We start from the raw sequence: 20,103 nt of genomic DNA, 5'->3' as shown, positions 1-20,103 counted from the left end.
GAAAAATGAAGGTCTTGAATGGTTCTACGATGATGTAATATTATTCACTCCCGATGTCGAGAGTCATAAGAAACTATTAGACAAGGTCTTAAATAAATTTGAAGAGTATGGTATAACAATTTCTTTGAATAAATCAAAATTTTTCCAGACAAAAATATCTTATCTGGGATATATTTTAGAGAACGGGAATATGTCACTGGATCCTTCCAGGGTTGAAGTAATTAGAAAGTTACCAGCTCCGCGTAATAGAAGGGGATTAATTAGCCTTCTTTGTTTTCTACAATACCATGCTAAGTTTATTCCTCATTTTCAAGAAGTAGTAGATCCATTAAATAGAATGAGGTCTCCTAAAGTACAATTTAGGTGGGGTGATGAAGAACAGAGAGCGTTAGATCAAGTTAAGGAGTTATTTGAGACTCATGTAATTCTGAAATTACCAGATTTAAATGCTAAGTTTTTCGTCAGTTCGGATGCAACACTCAAAAGTTTGGGCGGAACGATACAACAATATGATGAGAATAATATATTAAGACCTGTTGGGTTTTATTCCAGACGTTTAAAACCTTATGATTTAAATAAACCAATCTATCTGTTGGAACTTATGGCAGCTGTTGAGACTATTGAACGCTTTAGTACCTATTTGTACTCAAAGTTCGAACTGAGAGTAGATAATTTAGGGTTAATGTATGCCATAAGAAATATTAAGCGTATTAAGAAATATGGCAGTTTATTGTATCGATTGTTTTCATTCGATTTTGATGTCAAACATGTACCATCTAATTTAAATATTTCTTCAGATTACCTATCAAGGGTCCATGATCGAGAAATGTTCGAACCTATGGAGATAGATCAAACACACGATCATGAGGTAAAGAATTTGTTGTTAGTCAATATGTGGAATATGCCATATGCTTGTATGTCAATTAATGAACACCAAAGAAAAGATGTAGAATTGATGAATATAATCGATAGGTTAGAAAAGAAAGAAAAAAAGATGATTATAAATTAATTAAAGGTACATTATGTAAGAAAACTAAAGCGCAAAAGAATCCATGGAAAGTTTGTATTCCGAAAGAACTTGTATTACCTATTATAGAATTTTATCATAATTCGATATTGCCGGGAAATCATTCGGGAGCAAGGAAAACTATCAGTAGAATATCAGCTAGATATACATGGCCTTCGATGGTAGATCATGTACGTGAATATGTCCACTGTTGTAAATCTTGTCAGCTCAATAAAAGCGATAATCGTAAGAAAATGGGTCAATTAGTGTCCACTTTCGATAAAACTGTGAATGGAAGATGGTACACTGATATTTATGGACCGTTATGTCAATCCCAATCGGGAAGATATTGTTTGATCATAGTTGACTCTTGTTCTAAACGAGTTTGGCTGGAACCATTAAGAATATTATCGACTCAAGCGATCATTAATAAGCTATATAAGATCATGTGTAGGTTTGGGTTCCCTTACTCGATCAGTCATGATAATGGGTCAGTATATATATCAGCTAGATTTAAAGATTTCTTATATAGCCATGGTATACAGGATATTCGTAGTTCTCCATATCATTGTGCTTCTAATAATGCTGAAAGATATCTAAGAGTATTGGGTGATAGTCTTAGAATTTATTTTTCCAACAAACAGACGATGTGGGACAGAGGCATTCATGAAATAGAGTTTTCAATAAATTCTGCCGAACATTCGGAATTAAAATGTTCCCCAATGGAGATGACATTTAATTATAATGTGTGCGACCCATTGGATATCCGCTGGAAAATAGATGAGTTAGATATACGTAAAAAAGACCCTAATGTATGGGCCCATGCCATGAAGAACATGGAACTAGCTTGGTCTCGACGCAAACGTATATATGATAAGTCTAAAGTTGCTACTTCATATTCAGTGGGTGACCAAGTTTTATTAAAGTCGCATTAAAGTCGTCTTTGGCTGACAAGATAACCAGGAAATTGTGCCCAAGGTGGCTGGGCCCTTATCGGATCGAAAGACTATTGGGGACTAACTCAATTCAATTAAAATCTGTTGACGATCCATTGGATATTAGGAAGGCTCATGTTTCTCAAACTAAACTGTACCGTCAACCTCGTAACGCAGGTGTAACATGAGGTGTATTTCGATAAACAATAATAAATTTTGGGTATATTCTTAATTCTGGTCTAATTATACATACATATATATGTGTGTATGGATAATATTTTGGTTATATTATTATTTAATAATTGCAACTAGATGTTATGGCGTTAAATAGTCAGTTTTAATTAGTCTCTTTCAAGTGAATGGTTTTTAGAGGATTTTAATGTGTTTTTGAATTTTAATTGTATTAGAAATATAAATATTGTTATTATGTTTTTGTCAATGTATTTGTTATTCTGTGCTAATGTCTGTTTTTAAATTCCAGGCCTGGAAAAATCCGTAAACCTTGAATGTTTGTAATCGTGGAAAATATCATATATGTATTTTTGGATATACGTATGGATTGTAATAGGAATGAATACTGGAGTTGTAACCTAGATTGGTATGTCTCATATGAATATATGTACGTCATGCATGACCTGTTTGGATTACTATGGATATTCAAAGTAAGTTATTTATTTATAATGTATATGGTTGGTTAATGGAAATATATATTCTATTTTCATTTTGTACATGTAATGTTATGAATTTCTAGGAAGGTCTTGACCTGAGACTTTAGAATTTACTAATATTAGGTATAGATGTAGATAGAATGTAAGGATGAATGAATGTTTGCGTGAATGGATTATTAGGGGGATATTTTTATTTTCTTTATATATTATTTGGAATGAATGATAGAATGAATTGGAATTAGTATTAGTAGAATAGATTCTTGGGTTAATTATGACTAATTTCGACAACTAGACTATCATCCTTCCGGAAAATCATAATGATTTTAAGGGGGGGTGTTAGTTGATGTAATGACTTACATGTTTATTCGAAAAAAAAAATTCCTGTTACGATTAGTGGAAAACTAGTAGCGCCATTAGCGGCGTTATGATGAACTATCCTGTACATGATTTGGTGTATAACAGGCACACGTCATAATGAAGCTATATTTCAAACTGGGAACATCAGACCTTGATAATAGATTACGTCGAATTACTGTACTAGTTCATGGTTACCTTCGGGTCTACGTTTGTGATATGGAATGGAAGTCAAATCTATAAAACACAATATAAGCATAAAAGTTAAGTGAATGGTTGTTTATTTGTGTATTCAACTCATGTGTAATTCATCCTAGTTCCATATGGTATACGTTTCTTAAAAGTTATAGTTATGTGTGGAAAAAATTAAAAGATGTGATATTTAAATTAAAATTTTTGGTGTTGTTAAGTGTGAAGCAAGTAAGTTTGCACAGTGTTCATATATTACGTATTTATTTAATCTGCAGTATTGGTAAGTTGTAAAATTTACATATTATATCGCTATTGTTTAAAATATTTAATTTGTCTGATAATTGGGACCAATTTGCATATATATATATATATATATATATTGTTATATGTAGTAACCAGCCCTTCAGGCTTTTTGTAAGGTCCTATTTGAGCAAGATAACGTCAGTTATTGTTGGATCTACTCAATTTTGATATTTAATCATATAAATTTGCTATTAAATCACATGGATATAGTTTTTCTTTTTCCTCAATTAGAATCCATTGTGTTTTTAGATTTATAGATATATTTATGTATAACAATCAATTCACTTTGCAGTCTCTACAAGAGAACGGAATTTATCGTATTTGCGATAGTTTATGGGGATTGGTTAACCCAGTTAGAATATATATATTCCTTTTGATAGACCCATACCTGCCTTTATTATTAATTATAAAATATGGAGGGAGTTTTAAACACTCCCTTTCCCAGGAACGATACCGAAGTCTGAACTTATATCGGGTAGTAGGTACGTTACACTACCAAATTCTACCGCAATGAAATCCATGACCTTCCAGAACATTGGCAGAAAGTCGTAGATGCTGATGGGGACTATTTTTGATCTTCCAGGTACGTCTTAGGTGACATACCGATGTTCGAATGTGATGATTGAAAAGCGACAGAACTTTCTTTGTTAAATTTATGTTACAACTATTTGTTCACTCAAGTATTTAAATTAAAGTCGAATCATTTCAAGTTATTCAAACATGTAAATCTCATTTGATTCATCAATTCAGCCTCAAAGAACATTTAGTCCAGTAAAACTAGTGAAAAATTGGGCTTAACCTAGGACTAATTGTAAAAGAAATGAAACCAACACCAATTGTTTTATGTTCTTATTGAACATACAAAAAGCATAGAAGAACCTAAGTAGGGGGAAAATACCAAAATGGCCACTTTCAATATGGCGGCCAGTACACCTTTAAATAAATTATATATCTATTATATTTTCGATTTATTTCGCAAACTTATTAACTTTATAGTGAAAGTTCTCTCCTTATTTTTGTTTCGTCTTTCTCTGACCTTTCAATTGCTTATCTCATTCAATCCATTGTTGTGGTTGCATACACACATGCATCAAATTGAACGCTGCTGCATCACTCGTGGGTGGAAGGCATTTGGCTTCAACTACAGACGTTGACAAAATTTTTGGCAACGTAACTTCTTTAATGTATCAGTTGATTTGCCATAGTACAAATAAACTAGGACTTTTTCATCTGCAGCGATGATGTTTCCTTTTTTTATTTTTTCGTGGATGAAGAATCTTGAAATACTCTTGTTTGCTGAACAAAGAATTCATCTTTAATTTTCTTCAATGGCACACTTTTATCTATACCAAACAAATGCGATGTCGTATCATATTTAGCAATCGCATGAATAAATGGAAGGTGACTACAAAATTCTTCACCAAGCATAGAGCATAAACGTTCTATGTTCCAAACACGTTGTGCGCTGCAACCGCTTTATCCGTGTGATCTGAGATACAATGGTAATCCACCTGCTCTTGCAAAATAACAAAGTAATATCAAAATATCAGTATCTTCTGCATACACAAGTGTCTTCGTTTTCCTGGCACAGGTAACAGAAGTTTTTAAATGTAAACATCCACGTCGTTAGTAGCATGCAGTGTTTATAAGCCCTCTGCTCGTAGTTTGTCACTCAGCATGTTTATGAAACGCTGCTTATTGTTTGGGTTTGTGAGGAACAATTCCTTCGTAGAGTGAAATGGCACGTCCTCAGTAAATGTAACTTGAACTTTTAATTCCTTCGATCCACGAACATAAGTTGTGTCTTTTATGCTTGGTCTATAACAATGATAGCTTTCGTGTAGTTTTTTAAGGCAAACTGCACATAGCTAGCACTGCAGAAACTACACAAACTGCATATAGAATTAAAAGTCTCAGTTTTTTTTTTGCCAGAAAACGCTATAGAAAAGGGAGCCACCATCCACAACGACTTGTTCTGTTATAGTGCTGCCAAAATGTCTTGAGCTGTGGCAAAAATGCGAACTAAAGCTCACACCCATAGAGACCTTCAGCCGTTAGCAGCGCCTGGAACTTAAGACTAGGTGTCAAGTCAATGTGGTATATGTTTAGTAATGTTTCACTTGACTCATTCAATTCATTTCCTACTATCTTCCACAACGGATCTGCTGAGTCAGACTGTTTCGCTTCTCTCATAAGTCCAAACTGGACAAACATGGATGAAGGGTATTGTGATAATTCGTATTTGAACATCTCTTCCATATTTTCATTATTTTATTGAGCTATAAATACTAATAGCAACCTCTGGAAGAGAATCTGTGCATCCATAGGCACTTTTTGACCATTGACAACAATATTGCTTTTAGCATTTATAGTGACAACATGATACGATCTTTTAAATGAATATTTACCAATCTCTTTCTCGACCATCGAGCTCAAAATTTTATCTCCAATTTTCTTTGTTATATCAATATTAACATTCATTTTTGCCTCACTTCCATTTATAATATTGTACAGCATAGTGTCTACAATACTGAAGTAGAAGAGGCTTCGCTCCCGAAGGTATTGCAAAATAATTGAAAAACTTTCTGATCTCTCTTCACTCTAGCAGATGTGCTCTCCTTACGTTGATCACTTGTGTGATATTCCAGTCCCGTTAGCTCTCGTAGCGCTTAGTTAATTTTAGTGCATGCTGACATAGACAAAATCCAAAATTGCCTTTGGGACTCCCCAACACCTCTACCTCGTGCTAATCCTCCTGTGATTTTGATGTTCCATATTAGAGTCTGTTCAATCACGAGATAATTAGAAAGTCCTGCCCGGTAACGATCACTTCGTCGGGTAACGTGGTGTCCCTCACAGAATAATTTGTATAGTCAGGATGGTCGTCTTGTAGCCGAGTCACACTAATTTCATATGGAGGTTGTGGCCAAAGGTTGGAAAATATGGAAGCATTTCTTTACATGTACTCAAATGCAAATTCCAATGCCCTGTCCTTTCGGGTGTGATAAAGCTCTGAAGGATATCTACAAGATTCATGTACTGAATCTATAGATTGCTGGTACGGCTTCCAGATGTCAAACCTGGATATGACTGTGAAGTTCGTTCAGTAGTTCATGTAAATTGAGTTGAGAGGGTTTGATTGTCTTACTGAAAACTATGTGCTGTATTTCCTCTACAGAAAACCTTATATCTTTTGAAGCAATATGTTCATTATCAAGGAAGGACGTATTACATGTCTCGGTGCTCTGAATAAGTTCAGGTAAACTTCCGTATATCAAGGTGTTCTCAGATAGAAGTATATTTAGAACAATGTCTATTGAAAAATGATCTCGCACTGCTCTTACTTCTTTACCTCAAATTGCTTTACCACGTAGGATGTCAACTACAGTGTTTGGTGCGTACACCAACTCTAATATCTCTTTCAATCCCGTTCCACTCATGAGATGGCCAATCGAACGAAGAAACTCATTAATAAGTGAAGAACCTCCTAAACACAACACTATGGAACTCAGGGAAGTATTTATAAAATTGTCAGGTTTTATCTGCTGTACTTTCCACCAAGAGGCTGATCAAGAGTTAGAATAAATGTGACACTGTGATGAGCTACTTCTTGCCAAACAAATTGAAACGTTGAAAGCACACACGATAAGTCGGAAGGGTTCATGCCAATCATCTTAAGAAAAATTACAGATGATCGTCCAGGAAAGGAACCTTCTTGAACAAACTGCATCATTCCTGATCAGAGAGATCCACGACATTTTCCACAAGACATCAAGTGGTGTAAACTAATTCAGAATGATTTTGAAAATAACGCAGCTATATGTTTCTATGGAAGTTCTGAAAACAACGAACATACCTGTGACTCTACTATTTATAATTTACGGAAGCACAAGCCACAACTAATTTGCTTTATAACTTTAAAAGTATGAGCCCGATTTTAATGATAAAAAAACGGATAACAAAATGAAGCTTAAAGAAAGACTAACAAAAGTTAAGCAGAGAACTTTTACTCTAAAGTTAATAGTTTTCTCGAAGTAAAGTGAAATAGCTGCTATATATATGTAATTTATTTAAAAGTGTGCTGGCCTCCATATTGAAAGTGACCACTTTGATAGTGTTCCTCTACTTAGATTCTTCTATATTTTTTGCATGTTCAATAAGAACATAAAATAAAACAATGAGCGTTGGTTTAATTTCTTTTGCAATTAGTCCTAAGTTAAATCGTATTTTTACTGTGCCAAAGAAGTATTTCTAAAATCACTACATTCTTTCATGATTGTAAGAATAGTTAATAAAGTTTAGACTAGTGTTCCTTTAAGCATGACGACACATTCCTTTGCAATGTACTTACGAGCCTTCTGGTTGAATGGTCGAAAACGTCATCCTCCTCTCCTAACAAAACTGTTGGAGCACACTTTTCGTGGCGGAGTATGTAGCTAGACGTGGATTTTGTAGTTAGAGTGGAAGAATAAGTAATCACAATTGAAGGCTAGAACCGTCCCCAGGCGGTCCAGGACTTAAAAGCTGAGAGTTCATCCCAGCAGAAGCAGTTCATGAAAAAAGTCCAAGCCAGTATCCAGATATTATCATCGAGCCAAATTAAAACAATCTATTCATAGCCCCCTGACAGATTTTGGCGGGATACGAAGTCCAGTCGTCAATATTAGTTTGGTTTCATCAATTGCCAGCCAGGAAATTAAACAGCACTTCGGAGAGCCATCTCATCAATTGAAACAACTACAACATCGTCAAGAACGGAGAACAATTAAGGCAAGTGCTGATTTCCTATCCTAATTGTAAATTTCTTCTTCTCTTCCTGTTTTACCTTCTACCCAATCTAATCGCTGTTTTATTATTTCAAATTGTTGAGTTTTGTTAATACATTGAAGCATAAACTTTCATTTTAACAGTTGCATGTGAGTTGCCATGTCTCTTCCCCATTTACATCCTTTTGTTAGAGTAATTTATAATAATTCATGAGTAAATCGTAAAATCAATATTCGAGCTAATTGAACTGGGATCATGATTCTACACATGGTAGAGATTTGACTGGGTTTCAATCTCTGTGGTTCATCTTAACTTTTGATACTGAAATTTCTTCCATTGCTTTCATTTCAAAAAAGAAAGAAAAAAGTAAGACTAAAATTTCCCTCTCTACGATAACGAAATTTGAAAACCAATCTCCTTAAAAGCAGTGTCGACAGGCAAAGTATAAATAACGTAATACATCGTTTCAGATCCATTACTATTCATACACTTTATTTTTTATCTCAGTCGCCATTTCTTCTCACATATTCTACCTGTTATGTTTGTCTCTTCACCAATTGTAAAAGCGTGCTCCTACGTCATACATGGACCAGTTGGAAGTGACTGAACTAATTGGTACTACCATCGGCGCAAAACTGTCTTCAATATCGGAAGGGGGACAGATAAGACCGTTCCCATAATCTTTGTTTAAGTGATGTTCAAAATATTTTTGAAGTTGAAAAAAATGCTGTGGAGGAGCAGGGGGAGCAGAGTTGCCTTCAACATTTGGAGGCGAGCAGATTTGAGGCTTATTCTGGAATGAGGGGAAATATCATACTCATATTACGACAGATGAATATGTTGTACCAACCTGTTGTACCAAGGTATGTTATATATCAGGCAATGTAGATGAAGTGGGGTCGGACACAAATCATCATATTTCTCCGCAAAAAAATACATTTCAAATCGGATTATTGGGAGAGACAATCCCTCCCAATTCCAAGATTGGGGGGATATGTCCCCCTCATCCTCCCCGGGATTTGCGCGAGTGGGTATTAGTATTGTCCTCACTAGGGAAAACATCACGTCTCGTCTCGAAAATGATAAGAGAATGGAGACGAGTAGTACATTTTCAAATTCGACACGACACGAAATTTTTCTCGAGTCTCGTGGGAAATACTAGTTTATCCCAAATCATATCTGAAACGCTGTTTTAACGTTACACGATTTATAGTACAAAAACTACTAATTGATGAAGTGATTCTACGAACATAATGAAGAGTATTTATCAACGTTTAGAGATACGTGAGTCATTACACAATACACCTCAATTAGAAATTTGATTTAAATGTTGTTATATCATACTCTTGTGGACCTCTTGTGATACATAAGGAGTTTGATGAGTGGTAGATGAAATTAAACAAAAAAACTAAACCTTCAGGCGCTGTTTACATCCCGTCTAACAGAACTTAAATATATGCCCAGTACTTACAGTAATTTGTTACCTCACTACTATAGTGCTTACCTGACAAATTTTCTTCATTTGAGCCTCTAGATTTTGGACACTGTTAGGCACCGTCTCCATCCACTCCTTGATCTCAAATAGGTGCTCAATGCTGTTAGGTTTTTCACACAGTTTGATAAATATGTCTTCATACTCTTGACAAATCTGCAAAAAAATAAACACAATTAGATGCTTTTCTTAATGTTTTCTATAGTAATGTTCTAAGTACACGTAAAGATTTCCATTTTGCAGTGGCGTTGCCAGAAGAACATCGTGAGTGAGGCTAGTAATAATTATCATATCCGAGAAGTAGCTCAAGTGGTAGAACGTTGACTTCGCATTCGGGAGGTCGTGGGTTCGAATCCCGCTGCCGACCATCCTGACTGTGGCTGTCCAGGGTTTCCCTCAGTCCTACCAGGCAAATGCCGGGATGGTACCTACTAAAACAGGCCCTGGCCGATACCTTCCCAAGTTCTTTCCATTGTTGTTGTTGTTGTTCGATATCCAGTGTAAAATGGCCTCTGAGCTGTATCTGGTGATTGTTAAATGAATAAATAAATAAATAAATAAATAAATAAATAAAAGTACACATGTTCATCTCTCTCGTGTAGTGGCTAGCAAGTCTGCCTTTAGTCCTAGTTCGATTTCCCATGAGGAAACATTAAACTTTCAACACCTTACGGTGGTTGAGGAAATGAAATCCTTGAGTTTAACGTCCCACGATTATGTCCTCTAGGCTAAGGGAGACGATGATTAAAGTAAGTGAATGACGTTGGAACAATTGGTGGACGGAGAAAGTGGGAGGAAACTAGAGTACCTCGGAAAACCCACGAACACAATCTTTTCCACCACAAACTTACTAGGTTGATGACCGTACCAGAGATCCTACGCACCAGAGGTATGCGCTCTATCACTGAGCCACCGTACCTCGTTACAGTGGTTCGGATCCGCATCTTATAAACATTCCTGCTCCAAACGGACAGCTGTAAAGAATGAAGTTTTAGTTTTTCTATTTTTTTAAAAAAAAACAGCATTTTTGGATCAAAAGATCCAATATATTTCAATAAAAAAATTTCTTGTAGGACTTATATCTGGAGAACTACATATAGTGTTCTCAAAACCCAAACTCTCAGTTAATTCACAAGTAAACCTTACGTTTGGGTGAATCGAGTTGCTGACTGAGACACATATGAGAAAGTAGTACTAAATGTGGTCAGTATTTCAGTGAAGTTGTAGGCGCGAAGCTCCAGGGGTTTAGGAGATACAGCTACCACAACATCACATGGAAGTACAGAATAGTCTTCATACAGTTGGAGGTAAAAGCCCTGTAAGACCTCTTGTAACGACACAAGGTGAATAACAAATATATGGGTACATATTAGGACTAGGGAGAAGTCATATAGTAAGGATATACCTGAGGCCGGCCATCTTGAAATCATTTTGAATTAAGGTTAAGTTTTTAAAATAGGAATAGGGTTATGTGATACATGATTTAAGGCGCAAATTTAATCAGATGAACAATGGTGACATTAATTTTGATTTACGCGCAATTGGTAAAAAGTTACAGGGAAATTAAATATTGTTGCAGCATATGTATTAGTCCTTTACCCCACCTTGTAAATTTTCTGTTAATGATAATAATTAAATAAAAAGCAGGTGGATAAATATTAGGTCTATGGTAAGAGTTGCCTTGATGGCGGCCATGTTGAAATCCTCCATTTTGAATCAGACAAAAGTTTTTAACAAAACGCATAACAATGACACCTTATTAATAGCAAATTTTACCACAAATCCAACGGTATAACCATTTTTGCTTTATCATTAACCAGCATTTGTTATCGCATAAACAAGTTGCTAATTTAAGGTTTACTTGTCAGTATGGTGTGCTCATTCCGTAGAAAATACGAAAACTCGATTTAGAGGCCGTTCAATAATTTTGTGGCCCAAAACTAATTATCGGCCAAGATTGCAATTTTTTTATGCATTGTTTGGATCATTCCTAAAATTCTTGGACAAGATCGCAATCTTTTGATCCATTGTTTAAATCACTTCTAAAATTCTTTTTTAAAAATATGCTTAGATAAGTACCTCATCTAATTGCATAGGCTGCTTTCAATGGATGTGAAGATCATAACCCCGATTACTCATAGTTGATATCTCAAACCATTATGGAGCTGTGATAAACCTACACTACCGAAATTATGCAGTTTCGAGAACTTGTTATATATACACACCTACCAAAAAGAATTGTTGTAGTATCATAAACGCAAAGTAAATCAAAGAATGTTTTGAAAAGCTGGTAGAAATTCGCCATTTTAAGCAATATAGCACATTGAAGAAATACTTTTGTATCTCCAGAATGATTTGGCGTATCAAGTTCCTGTAAACGGCATTATGATCCGTATATCTATTGACACCTTCTAAGTAATTAGATGTGATACTTATCTAAGCACGTTTTCGAAATAAATTCTCTTAAAAGAAAGTCAGCTTTCTAATTCTTTGTAACTTTGTTTCTACTCGTCTGAAATATGTCATATGATGACCATACTATCAGGGCCGGATTAGGCATTTTGGCGCCCCTAGGCCCAATAATTTTTTACGCCCCCCTAGTCTGGTTAAAGTTACTTTCTTAAAAACCTTTATTAAAAAATTATATCAAGCCTATATGTTAATTACTTAAACACCACTCCACGATGCAATTTTATCATTGCAAGTTTTTTGAGAAATTTACTTGGTTCTGGGCTTAACAAAATACCGTTACTGTATTAACAAAATATTGGTGAACTTTACCAACAATTATTTGTTCCAATGAACTTCAAAATCAGAATGCTTTATTAGCCTGATTTTTTAAAATCAATTCAAAAAATATGATTAGTTATGGCTATTTATTTTTATTTCTAGATTTGTTTTATTTTTTTCTCTCGGCCGTGCGCTCCCTGGGAGCTTGCGCCCATAGGCCCGGGCCTACCACGCCTATTGGGAAATCCGGCCCTGCATACTATTCGACTGTAACGTACTTTGGATTCGTGTTATACCACCTAAGTCACTTGTGTAATTACTGTTGTGAACCCTCCAAAATTGGGTTGTTCTTCTATGTTTATGCACTGTAGCGCCTTTAGTTTTGCAATGCTGCATAATAAGTGTGGAAATGTGAGTTTTCGTTCTATATGTACATTTGAAATATGTAACAACCTGAAAAAAGAATTGAATTTTTCCTGGCGACCTGATACTAATAACTATTCTCGGGCTATCAGCTAGGTGAGTATATTCACATCCGACATTTTGAACGTAGACAATCGCATTCATCTTCAAGAATTGGAATGAAGAGACCAAGTCAAGTCAAGTCAAGTTAAAGTCTATTTTCCACTCTCACATGCTCGTGGGGGAGTGGGAGGGTTTCTAGCATCAGCTACTTTACCCGGAGTTAAATAAAAATATGTATATTGTGTGTAGTTGGACAATCAGAAAATACGGCATCTTCTGTGTGTTGGTCTGAGCTGTAGGTCTGGGTGTATGTTGATGGTGAATGCGTGTTCTTCTCTTGTTGAGATATTACTAGATCCTTGGAGAGTGCCAGTCAGAAGCTCCGAAAGTCAGTCAAAGTCAGAGTCTGTTTTCCCTGAAAGAGAAGGGACGTCTAGCCTCAGGGCTACTTTGTCCATGGTGTTGCTTATATGTTGTTTGTGTGATGTGAGTTAGAATGCCAAGGAGTTAAGTATGTAGTAGGAGTTGCAAGCTCCGACAGACGTGAGAATATATAGAGAGAGACTGTTTGGGGGCAGAGCTATGAATGGGGGCTTGTGATTGGCTTGCGGGGAATGCTGGCTTCTGATTGGCTGAGGGATGCTGGCTCCTGATTGACTGTTGTCGTTACCAGAAATGGCTATGTTGACTATCGTTATGGCTATGTCTATGTCCAACACAGCCATTTCTCGTAGCGACAACATCCAATCAGGAACGAGGATTACTTAGCCAATCACAAGCCCTTATTCATGAATCTGCCCTTAAACAGTCTATATCTATACATATTTACGTCCCCAGTCCGTTCATTACAATCTCTGAAGATGAATGCGATGTCTGCATTCGAAACGTCGGATATCAATACCTTTCCCTGCCTGGTAACCCGAGAAGAGTTACTAAAATGTAACAACCTGACGTAATGCAATTTGATAAACTATAACTTTGTTAGGTTGGCAGTATTGTTAACCTTGTGGTATCACAGAGTATACCAAACAATGTCCCCCTGTCGGCATTTTTATTTCACGAAATTTCAGCGTTTTTATCTATTAGGTAAAAGTTATAAGAGCGTATCAATGAAATGAAATGAAATGTTTTAGTTTAATGTCCGACGACTATGCTCTTAAGACTAAGGGAAACGCAAGTAACCTGAGAGAAACCATGCTAACAACGATGTCTATCACACATTTACTTGGTCGGGGATCGAACCAGGGACACCACGCAGAGTCTTGATATATTCTTATAACTTTTTAACTGTGATACAACAAGGTTAACAATGTTCCCAACCTAACATAAAATTTTATTTTTCTCAAATGTCACTACGTCATGTTATTACATATTTCAAATCTACATGAAACCTAAACGGAAAATTTCGAATACCACACGTGTGATATATGTATATATCGGGTGTTTAACAAATGACACCCACGGAAAAGAGAACTCTATTCTTCAAGTCAAAATAATGCGAAAATGCTGTATAATAGTATTTCCTGTGGGGGTCTACTTCAGACGCTATACGGAATCAAAATTTCATTGTGTGGCAACGTCGCATATTGACTTAGAACCATTAGCATCGCTGCATGAATCCATCAAACAGAGTTACGTCAATTGTTATGCTAATAGGTGGCGCTAGTGTCAACGATTTTAACTGCCATCTGGATAGAATCGTTGTAACTATTTGATGAATTAGTATATCTTATTCTATGATTCATTAGCTGCGGCGTTGCTACATAACGCAATTCGCCTCTCCAGACGAGAACCCGATAAATATACCGTTTTATTTCAGGCGGTACGCAACGAAATGACGTACCGGCATCTTTTTAATAGGCATATAATATTTTTCTTCTGTCTTAAAGCGGGATTGACGAGAAATTCCAAAATACCAAGTAGTAAATGTGTAGTTTTATTGAAAATCAGAGTTTCTAGAGAAAGAGTTCAGAATCTTTGTTCCTTCTTGAAGTCAGTTAATTGTATTCAAAGAGGGGGGTGCGGTGGCTCAGTGGTAGTGTTCACCTCCGGTGCTTGGAGTCCCTGGTTCGATCCCAGCTCGCGCCGTGTGGACTTTGTGGTGGACAAACACCGTGCTCGTGGGTTTTTTCAGGGTTCTCCCGTTTCCTCCCACTTTGTTCATTCCACCATTTCACTCATTATCACCGTCTCCTTTAGCCTGACCAGCATAACCGTGGGACGTTAAACTTAAATATTTCATTTCATTTTTTGTATTCAAGGACTAGAAATATTTGGGTTCTTCTGTCACTCGCTTGATGGCACTTCCTGGCGCCTCCATTTCTCGCACGGTATTATAAACCATAAAGGCTCTGAACCAACCACATGTTTTTCTTTTATCTGAAAAGACTAACCTTCCACAACGAAATGATCCCAACAAATTTGTCTGTCGCTGAAGTTCGAGTAAACTGAAAGCCAGTACAAAAATTCTGTTGGGACTCCACCTCTGTACTTTCTCCGCACAGGAGCCTTATAGTACAGTAAAATTAGCTCCGAACCCGGGCATCCAAAAAAACAAAGGTTTGAGTGTTCCACATTGTTCATTACACTTTACTTTAAATGTGGTAAAAAGTCTCCGCCAAAAGACTGTCGGGTTTTGGAGGGGAGAGGGGGGCGGGGGGTTGGTATGAGTTGTTGAAATTAGTTTAGAAAAATGATAATATTGTTGATCAAAAGCATATTCATAATATAAGTAATACTTTAATGTACAATCCTTGACATCTAATCTATATGCTTGACACCTATAAAACAAATACAGTAAACTCTCGATTATCCGCGATCTTCTTTACTGAAGAAAATCTACGTAGGAAAATAAAATCACAAAAAGGAAAAGGTATTTTAACACTTAAAAACAAAGCCAGTGGACTTTATTTATGAGAAAGCAAATCAACAAACTTGTCTGTTTAGGTAGTATTAATGTTATTTGTAGAGATTCACCTGTAAATTTCAATTCAATTTGACATTAAGAAGAGGTATGCATTGTAGCTCCACATAACATGTGTCTGTTTTCAAATGATCGATTAAATTGTCCAAAAGAAATTTCGTGTAGATGTATTCTTCTTTGTCCATCTTGCGCACTGTCCGGTATAAGTTTGCCGCGCCACCCAATTACAAGGATAATTAGAGTTTACTGTATGGAAAGCAAAAAAACATATATAATTAGACAAACCTAAAAGGAAAATTATTACCTTAACGCATTAAGCACAGAGAGTTTTCATTTCTCTTCATTATTCTCATCACTATCTGAATTTGTTTCAGAAAAATCTTGCATATCCTCGTCATCTGTCAACACATCTTCTTCCGCATCAGAATCAGTGGCAAAATCTGTATTACTGCATCCATATCCAGCGCAGTTAGTACACATGGTTGTGAACTGAAGGGCACTTCTTCGGCAATCACAGTCGCTTAAACACTCTTCTGTGCATGAACAAGAGACGAGGCGTAGCAACCATTCTGGAGCAGCAGCAAGAGTTGTTGGTGTTGGACGCAGATATCCACTGACCTTCTTCCAGCCCCATTTTAGTGGGTTTTTCTTGAATCCATTCCACTGTTGCACTTGGTGGTAGACTCTCAGTGAATATTCCCTTGCTGTAGCTTTCGTTGGAGGTAGAGTAGCTAACCTAAACTCACCTTGCACTGGCTGTCTTGCAACTGTCATTAAATATATCTGGTGACGTAAAGCATCCAAATTTCGTGTCTTGTGGGAATCATATAAAGATAGAAAAAAAATCATGGCCAGCTTCAGCAATATCGACTGCCTGTGCATTAGGATAATTAAAAATAAGCAATTTTTTCTGAGTTCCTCATCACTTTTAACTTTTTTAAATGGGGCTGTCTTACCTTTCCTATATATTGAGGACACAGAGTCACAGCCTAATCAGGCATAAACACACAACAGAACTTCCTTCATGTCCCCTATTTCATGCTGCATTTCTTGAATATTGTAAATTTTATTTGACTGATTTCCTTTACCAGGCACAATCATCTTTAAGCGTAAGCTGCAGTATGGGGGAGCAAGAGTAATTAACAAAACCAACAGATCAGTATCATCACCTATTACTCGCACCTCCATCCCATTTTGAGCCTCTGCGATTGCTGTCGAAACAATCAAAGTGTCCGCATCCCCATATGCTTGAAGCACATGACACCCTCTTTCCTTCAAGTGTAATGTCAGAAGGGATATTAGCTGTTCCTTGTTGTTCTGGTCGGCAAGGAAATCACTCTGCCCAAAGGTGACGTGTGTTCTTCTACTTTCACATCTATGTTGCTAGCTGAGCGAGACCTTCGCAGATGTTCCTCATCTTTTGCGTTGAGTTCTTCCCTATAACCATCGAACACGACAGTAGCTCTTCCGTAATGGAAGAGAACATAGTCACTATATTATCGGCATATTACTTGTAACGTTGCAGGGCGTTGCCAAACAATACGATGTAGAAGATGCCCTCCATCGACCACATATGATACCCTCAGTGCCATCTCATCATCAGGAGGTGGATTGGTTCCTGCACTTGGTAACACTTTTAGGATTGAAGACTTGGTTCCTTTCCTCATCAAACGTTTCATCGAACAGTGAGGGAGGGTATGTACATAGTTCATATTTAAATATTTCTCTTAAATGTTCTTCTGTTCTCACACTATGCGATGGAACAACTGGTTGGGGTTGACGTGAGTGGTGTCATTTTGGATGGTGACAGATTTTGTCACGGCTGCTAACGATTTGATGGTATACTTTCTTTTTAAATGGATTTCACTGAATTTCAGCCCTTCGATCTCTTTTATTGCAGAAAGACCAATATCACTGGCCTCGTCACAATTTGTAGTAGATTCAGCCAATACACCTGTAGAGAGAGAAGACAGCTGAGGAGGTTTTGTAAAAGGGTTGTGCAGTCGAAACCAAGTTATTAAAACTTTTAGGTGCTTGGCATTTAGCTTCTGGTTTGCATCACGTAACTCTACGTGTTGCTCTGAGGAAGCATAATTAATAGATGAAAATCACTCAACTGCCTCTACGATTCTGGAGCTTGCAGGCATCGACTTCACCCATGTAGCGATAGTTGATGCAGTGATTCCTCTGCCACCAGTCAACCCACCGCTGCTTTTCATCGCCCGCATTAACACTTGTTCGATGGTCATATCGGTCCAAACACTGCACCAAAATTTGTTACTTCGGCGAATGGTGAAGAACCCTCTGGTGATAAATTTGTCGAACTCTTCTTCGGGTAATCTTCGGGTAACTCAGTAGATGTAGGCAATCTTGCAAGTACACATGCGCCGATTTCGCATAATTCAAGTGTCCTGTGGCATGGAGAAAAGGCAGTATTTGCTGCACACAGTGAAGATGGAGGTAAAAATCTCCAGTTCTCTCTGCTTTTATGAACATCTTGATAAGATGTACCATTTCTAAGAATTGAATCCACAATTTTTGTGTTCTGCCATGTTCCTTGATATTCTGCAGCTGCTCATCTAAAGTATTTGCTAAATTCTTGACTGCAGTAGACCTCACTATCTCATCAGCACCTATTGTCCAAGAAGTTAATTGCGAATAGACTGCCTTTAAATCTTCCTTGTTAACATCAGAATCGTGTGTCTCAAGGAAAACTGTTATAAGGGCTTCTTGGGTTAGGAACAAAGCACGAATAGATCTGGAATATGCTTTCCCCTGCATCATTTGCGGAATGCTGTTTTTTGCGTATACTTGACTCCACACCACTTCCAAACCACTTCCAGCCATTATGTGACCTACTGATCCTATAAAAGAAAGGATAAAGTGAAACCCTCCAAGGCGAATGAATAGTGAGTTCAGAGGGCTACTGAGAGGGGCTGCAGATACAATTTCCCGAGCCTTGGCATATAATGGTTGATCAAACGTAACCATCGTGCAAGCCTGACCCTGCTTAGCACCTTCCTGAGCAGCATAAAGGAGAACGGTGTAAATAGTGGAAGGGTTTGAGGGTGCTAAATTCACAAATGGAAGAGACAAAACTGCTGATGTTTCATACGGTTGTCCAGCATGCAGCCTTTCCATACAACCACTCCAACCAGGCCTACTATCGGTACACGAACCATTAAGCCAAATACCAGACAACAAAAACATATTCAAAGTGTGGGTGGTAATAGCTGATAAAGGTTTAATTTGCATTACTTTCCAATTTAAAGCAGTTATACGTGTATACCCAGATGTATCTGGACGTTTGTATATCTGTAATTCTGTTAACCCACTGTGTTCAATTTCTTTTGTTCTGACATTCCTCCGAGGTACACAGGTGTCAACACTGAGTGCAGATTCAGGTGTCACACACAGTACACCACCCATGGAATGAAAAGTGGCATGACCATCCACAGTATGTACATTGTAATCAGCATTATCAAAGACATACTGAACATAGCCCTGATTTATGTTTAATTTGTCCTCACTGGTAACTGACCTTTCGAATTTTAATATTTCGTTATAAGAAGAACAGAACCCCATATTCGCCAGTAAGTCAATTAAGAGCCTGGACCCAAACCTTCTGTGAAGGAACACTGCTGTACAAAATTGAACAGGGGACACAAATGATTTTGGCCGAGATACTGCAATTATGGAATGAGCAATAGCGATTGTTTTCCGTTCAGTACTTTTTTTTATTTTCTTCTGTTATCCTGGTAGGCTTAATGATTTTATAAAGCAGTGTCTTCAGTAATTCTGAAATAAGATCTGGACTTACCGTTTGAATTTGCTCAAGAGTTGGAAACAGAAAAATTATAAGCTTGAGATTTCAGTGTTCGTCGAATTATTGCTGCTGCAGTTTTGATCACTCTCAATTCATCATCTCTTTCAACAACTTGCCAATTTTGGTACCAGACATGCGACAGGATTCTGGATGCTGCTCCACTGAAGCAAATTACGACCCTTCTTCCGGGAAGATCTGTTACATGTATATTGGCACCAAAACGCCCGATCAATTTTCTTTTCAGGTGGCTGTCATCGTATGATTCCACGTTAGGGTTCAGATCGTTATACAGTTTTTGTAATTCCTTCAACGTGTACTGGCATTCATCATTCTCAATTAAATATTGACATAATTTATCAAATGCTGCAGCTCTTTCAGAGTCTGCTATTGATCCGCCTCTAGTTGCTGGCTTCCCAGGTTTACTTGAGCTTTCCACCTTGAA

General features: G+C 37.0%; 1 protein-coding gene across 1 annotated transcript in view; it reads right to left on the bottom strand.

The window, feature by feature from the left end:
- Positions 1–20,103, bottom strand: part of LOC145670651 (dynein axonemal heavy chain 1-like) — a gene marked incomplete at its 3' end in the record, with an annotated part of 1,762,390 nt that overhangs the window by 1,632,659 nt on the left and 109,628 nt on the right. Inside the window, 1 exon segment of the mRNA XM_081739441.1 lies at positions 9,730–9,873. Within this exon segment, the coding sequence (XP_081595567.1) occupies positions 9,730–9,873 (144 nt within the window).

This window comes from Thermobia domestica, chromosome 14 (assembly GCF_964235325.1).
Source record: "Thermobia domestica chromosome 14, izTheDome1.hap1.1, whole genome shotgun sequence".
In the NCBI taxonomy this organism is placed as follows: Eukaryota; Metazoa; Arthropoda; class Insecta; order Zygentoma; family Lepismatidae; genus Thermobia; species Thermobia domestica.
The sequence above is the reverse complement of the archived record's forward strand: the minus strand, read 5'-3'. Positions and strand labels throughout refer to the sequence as shown.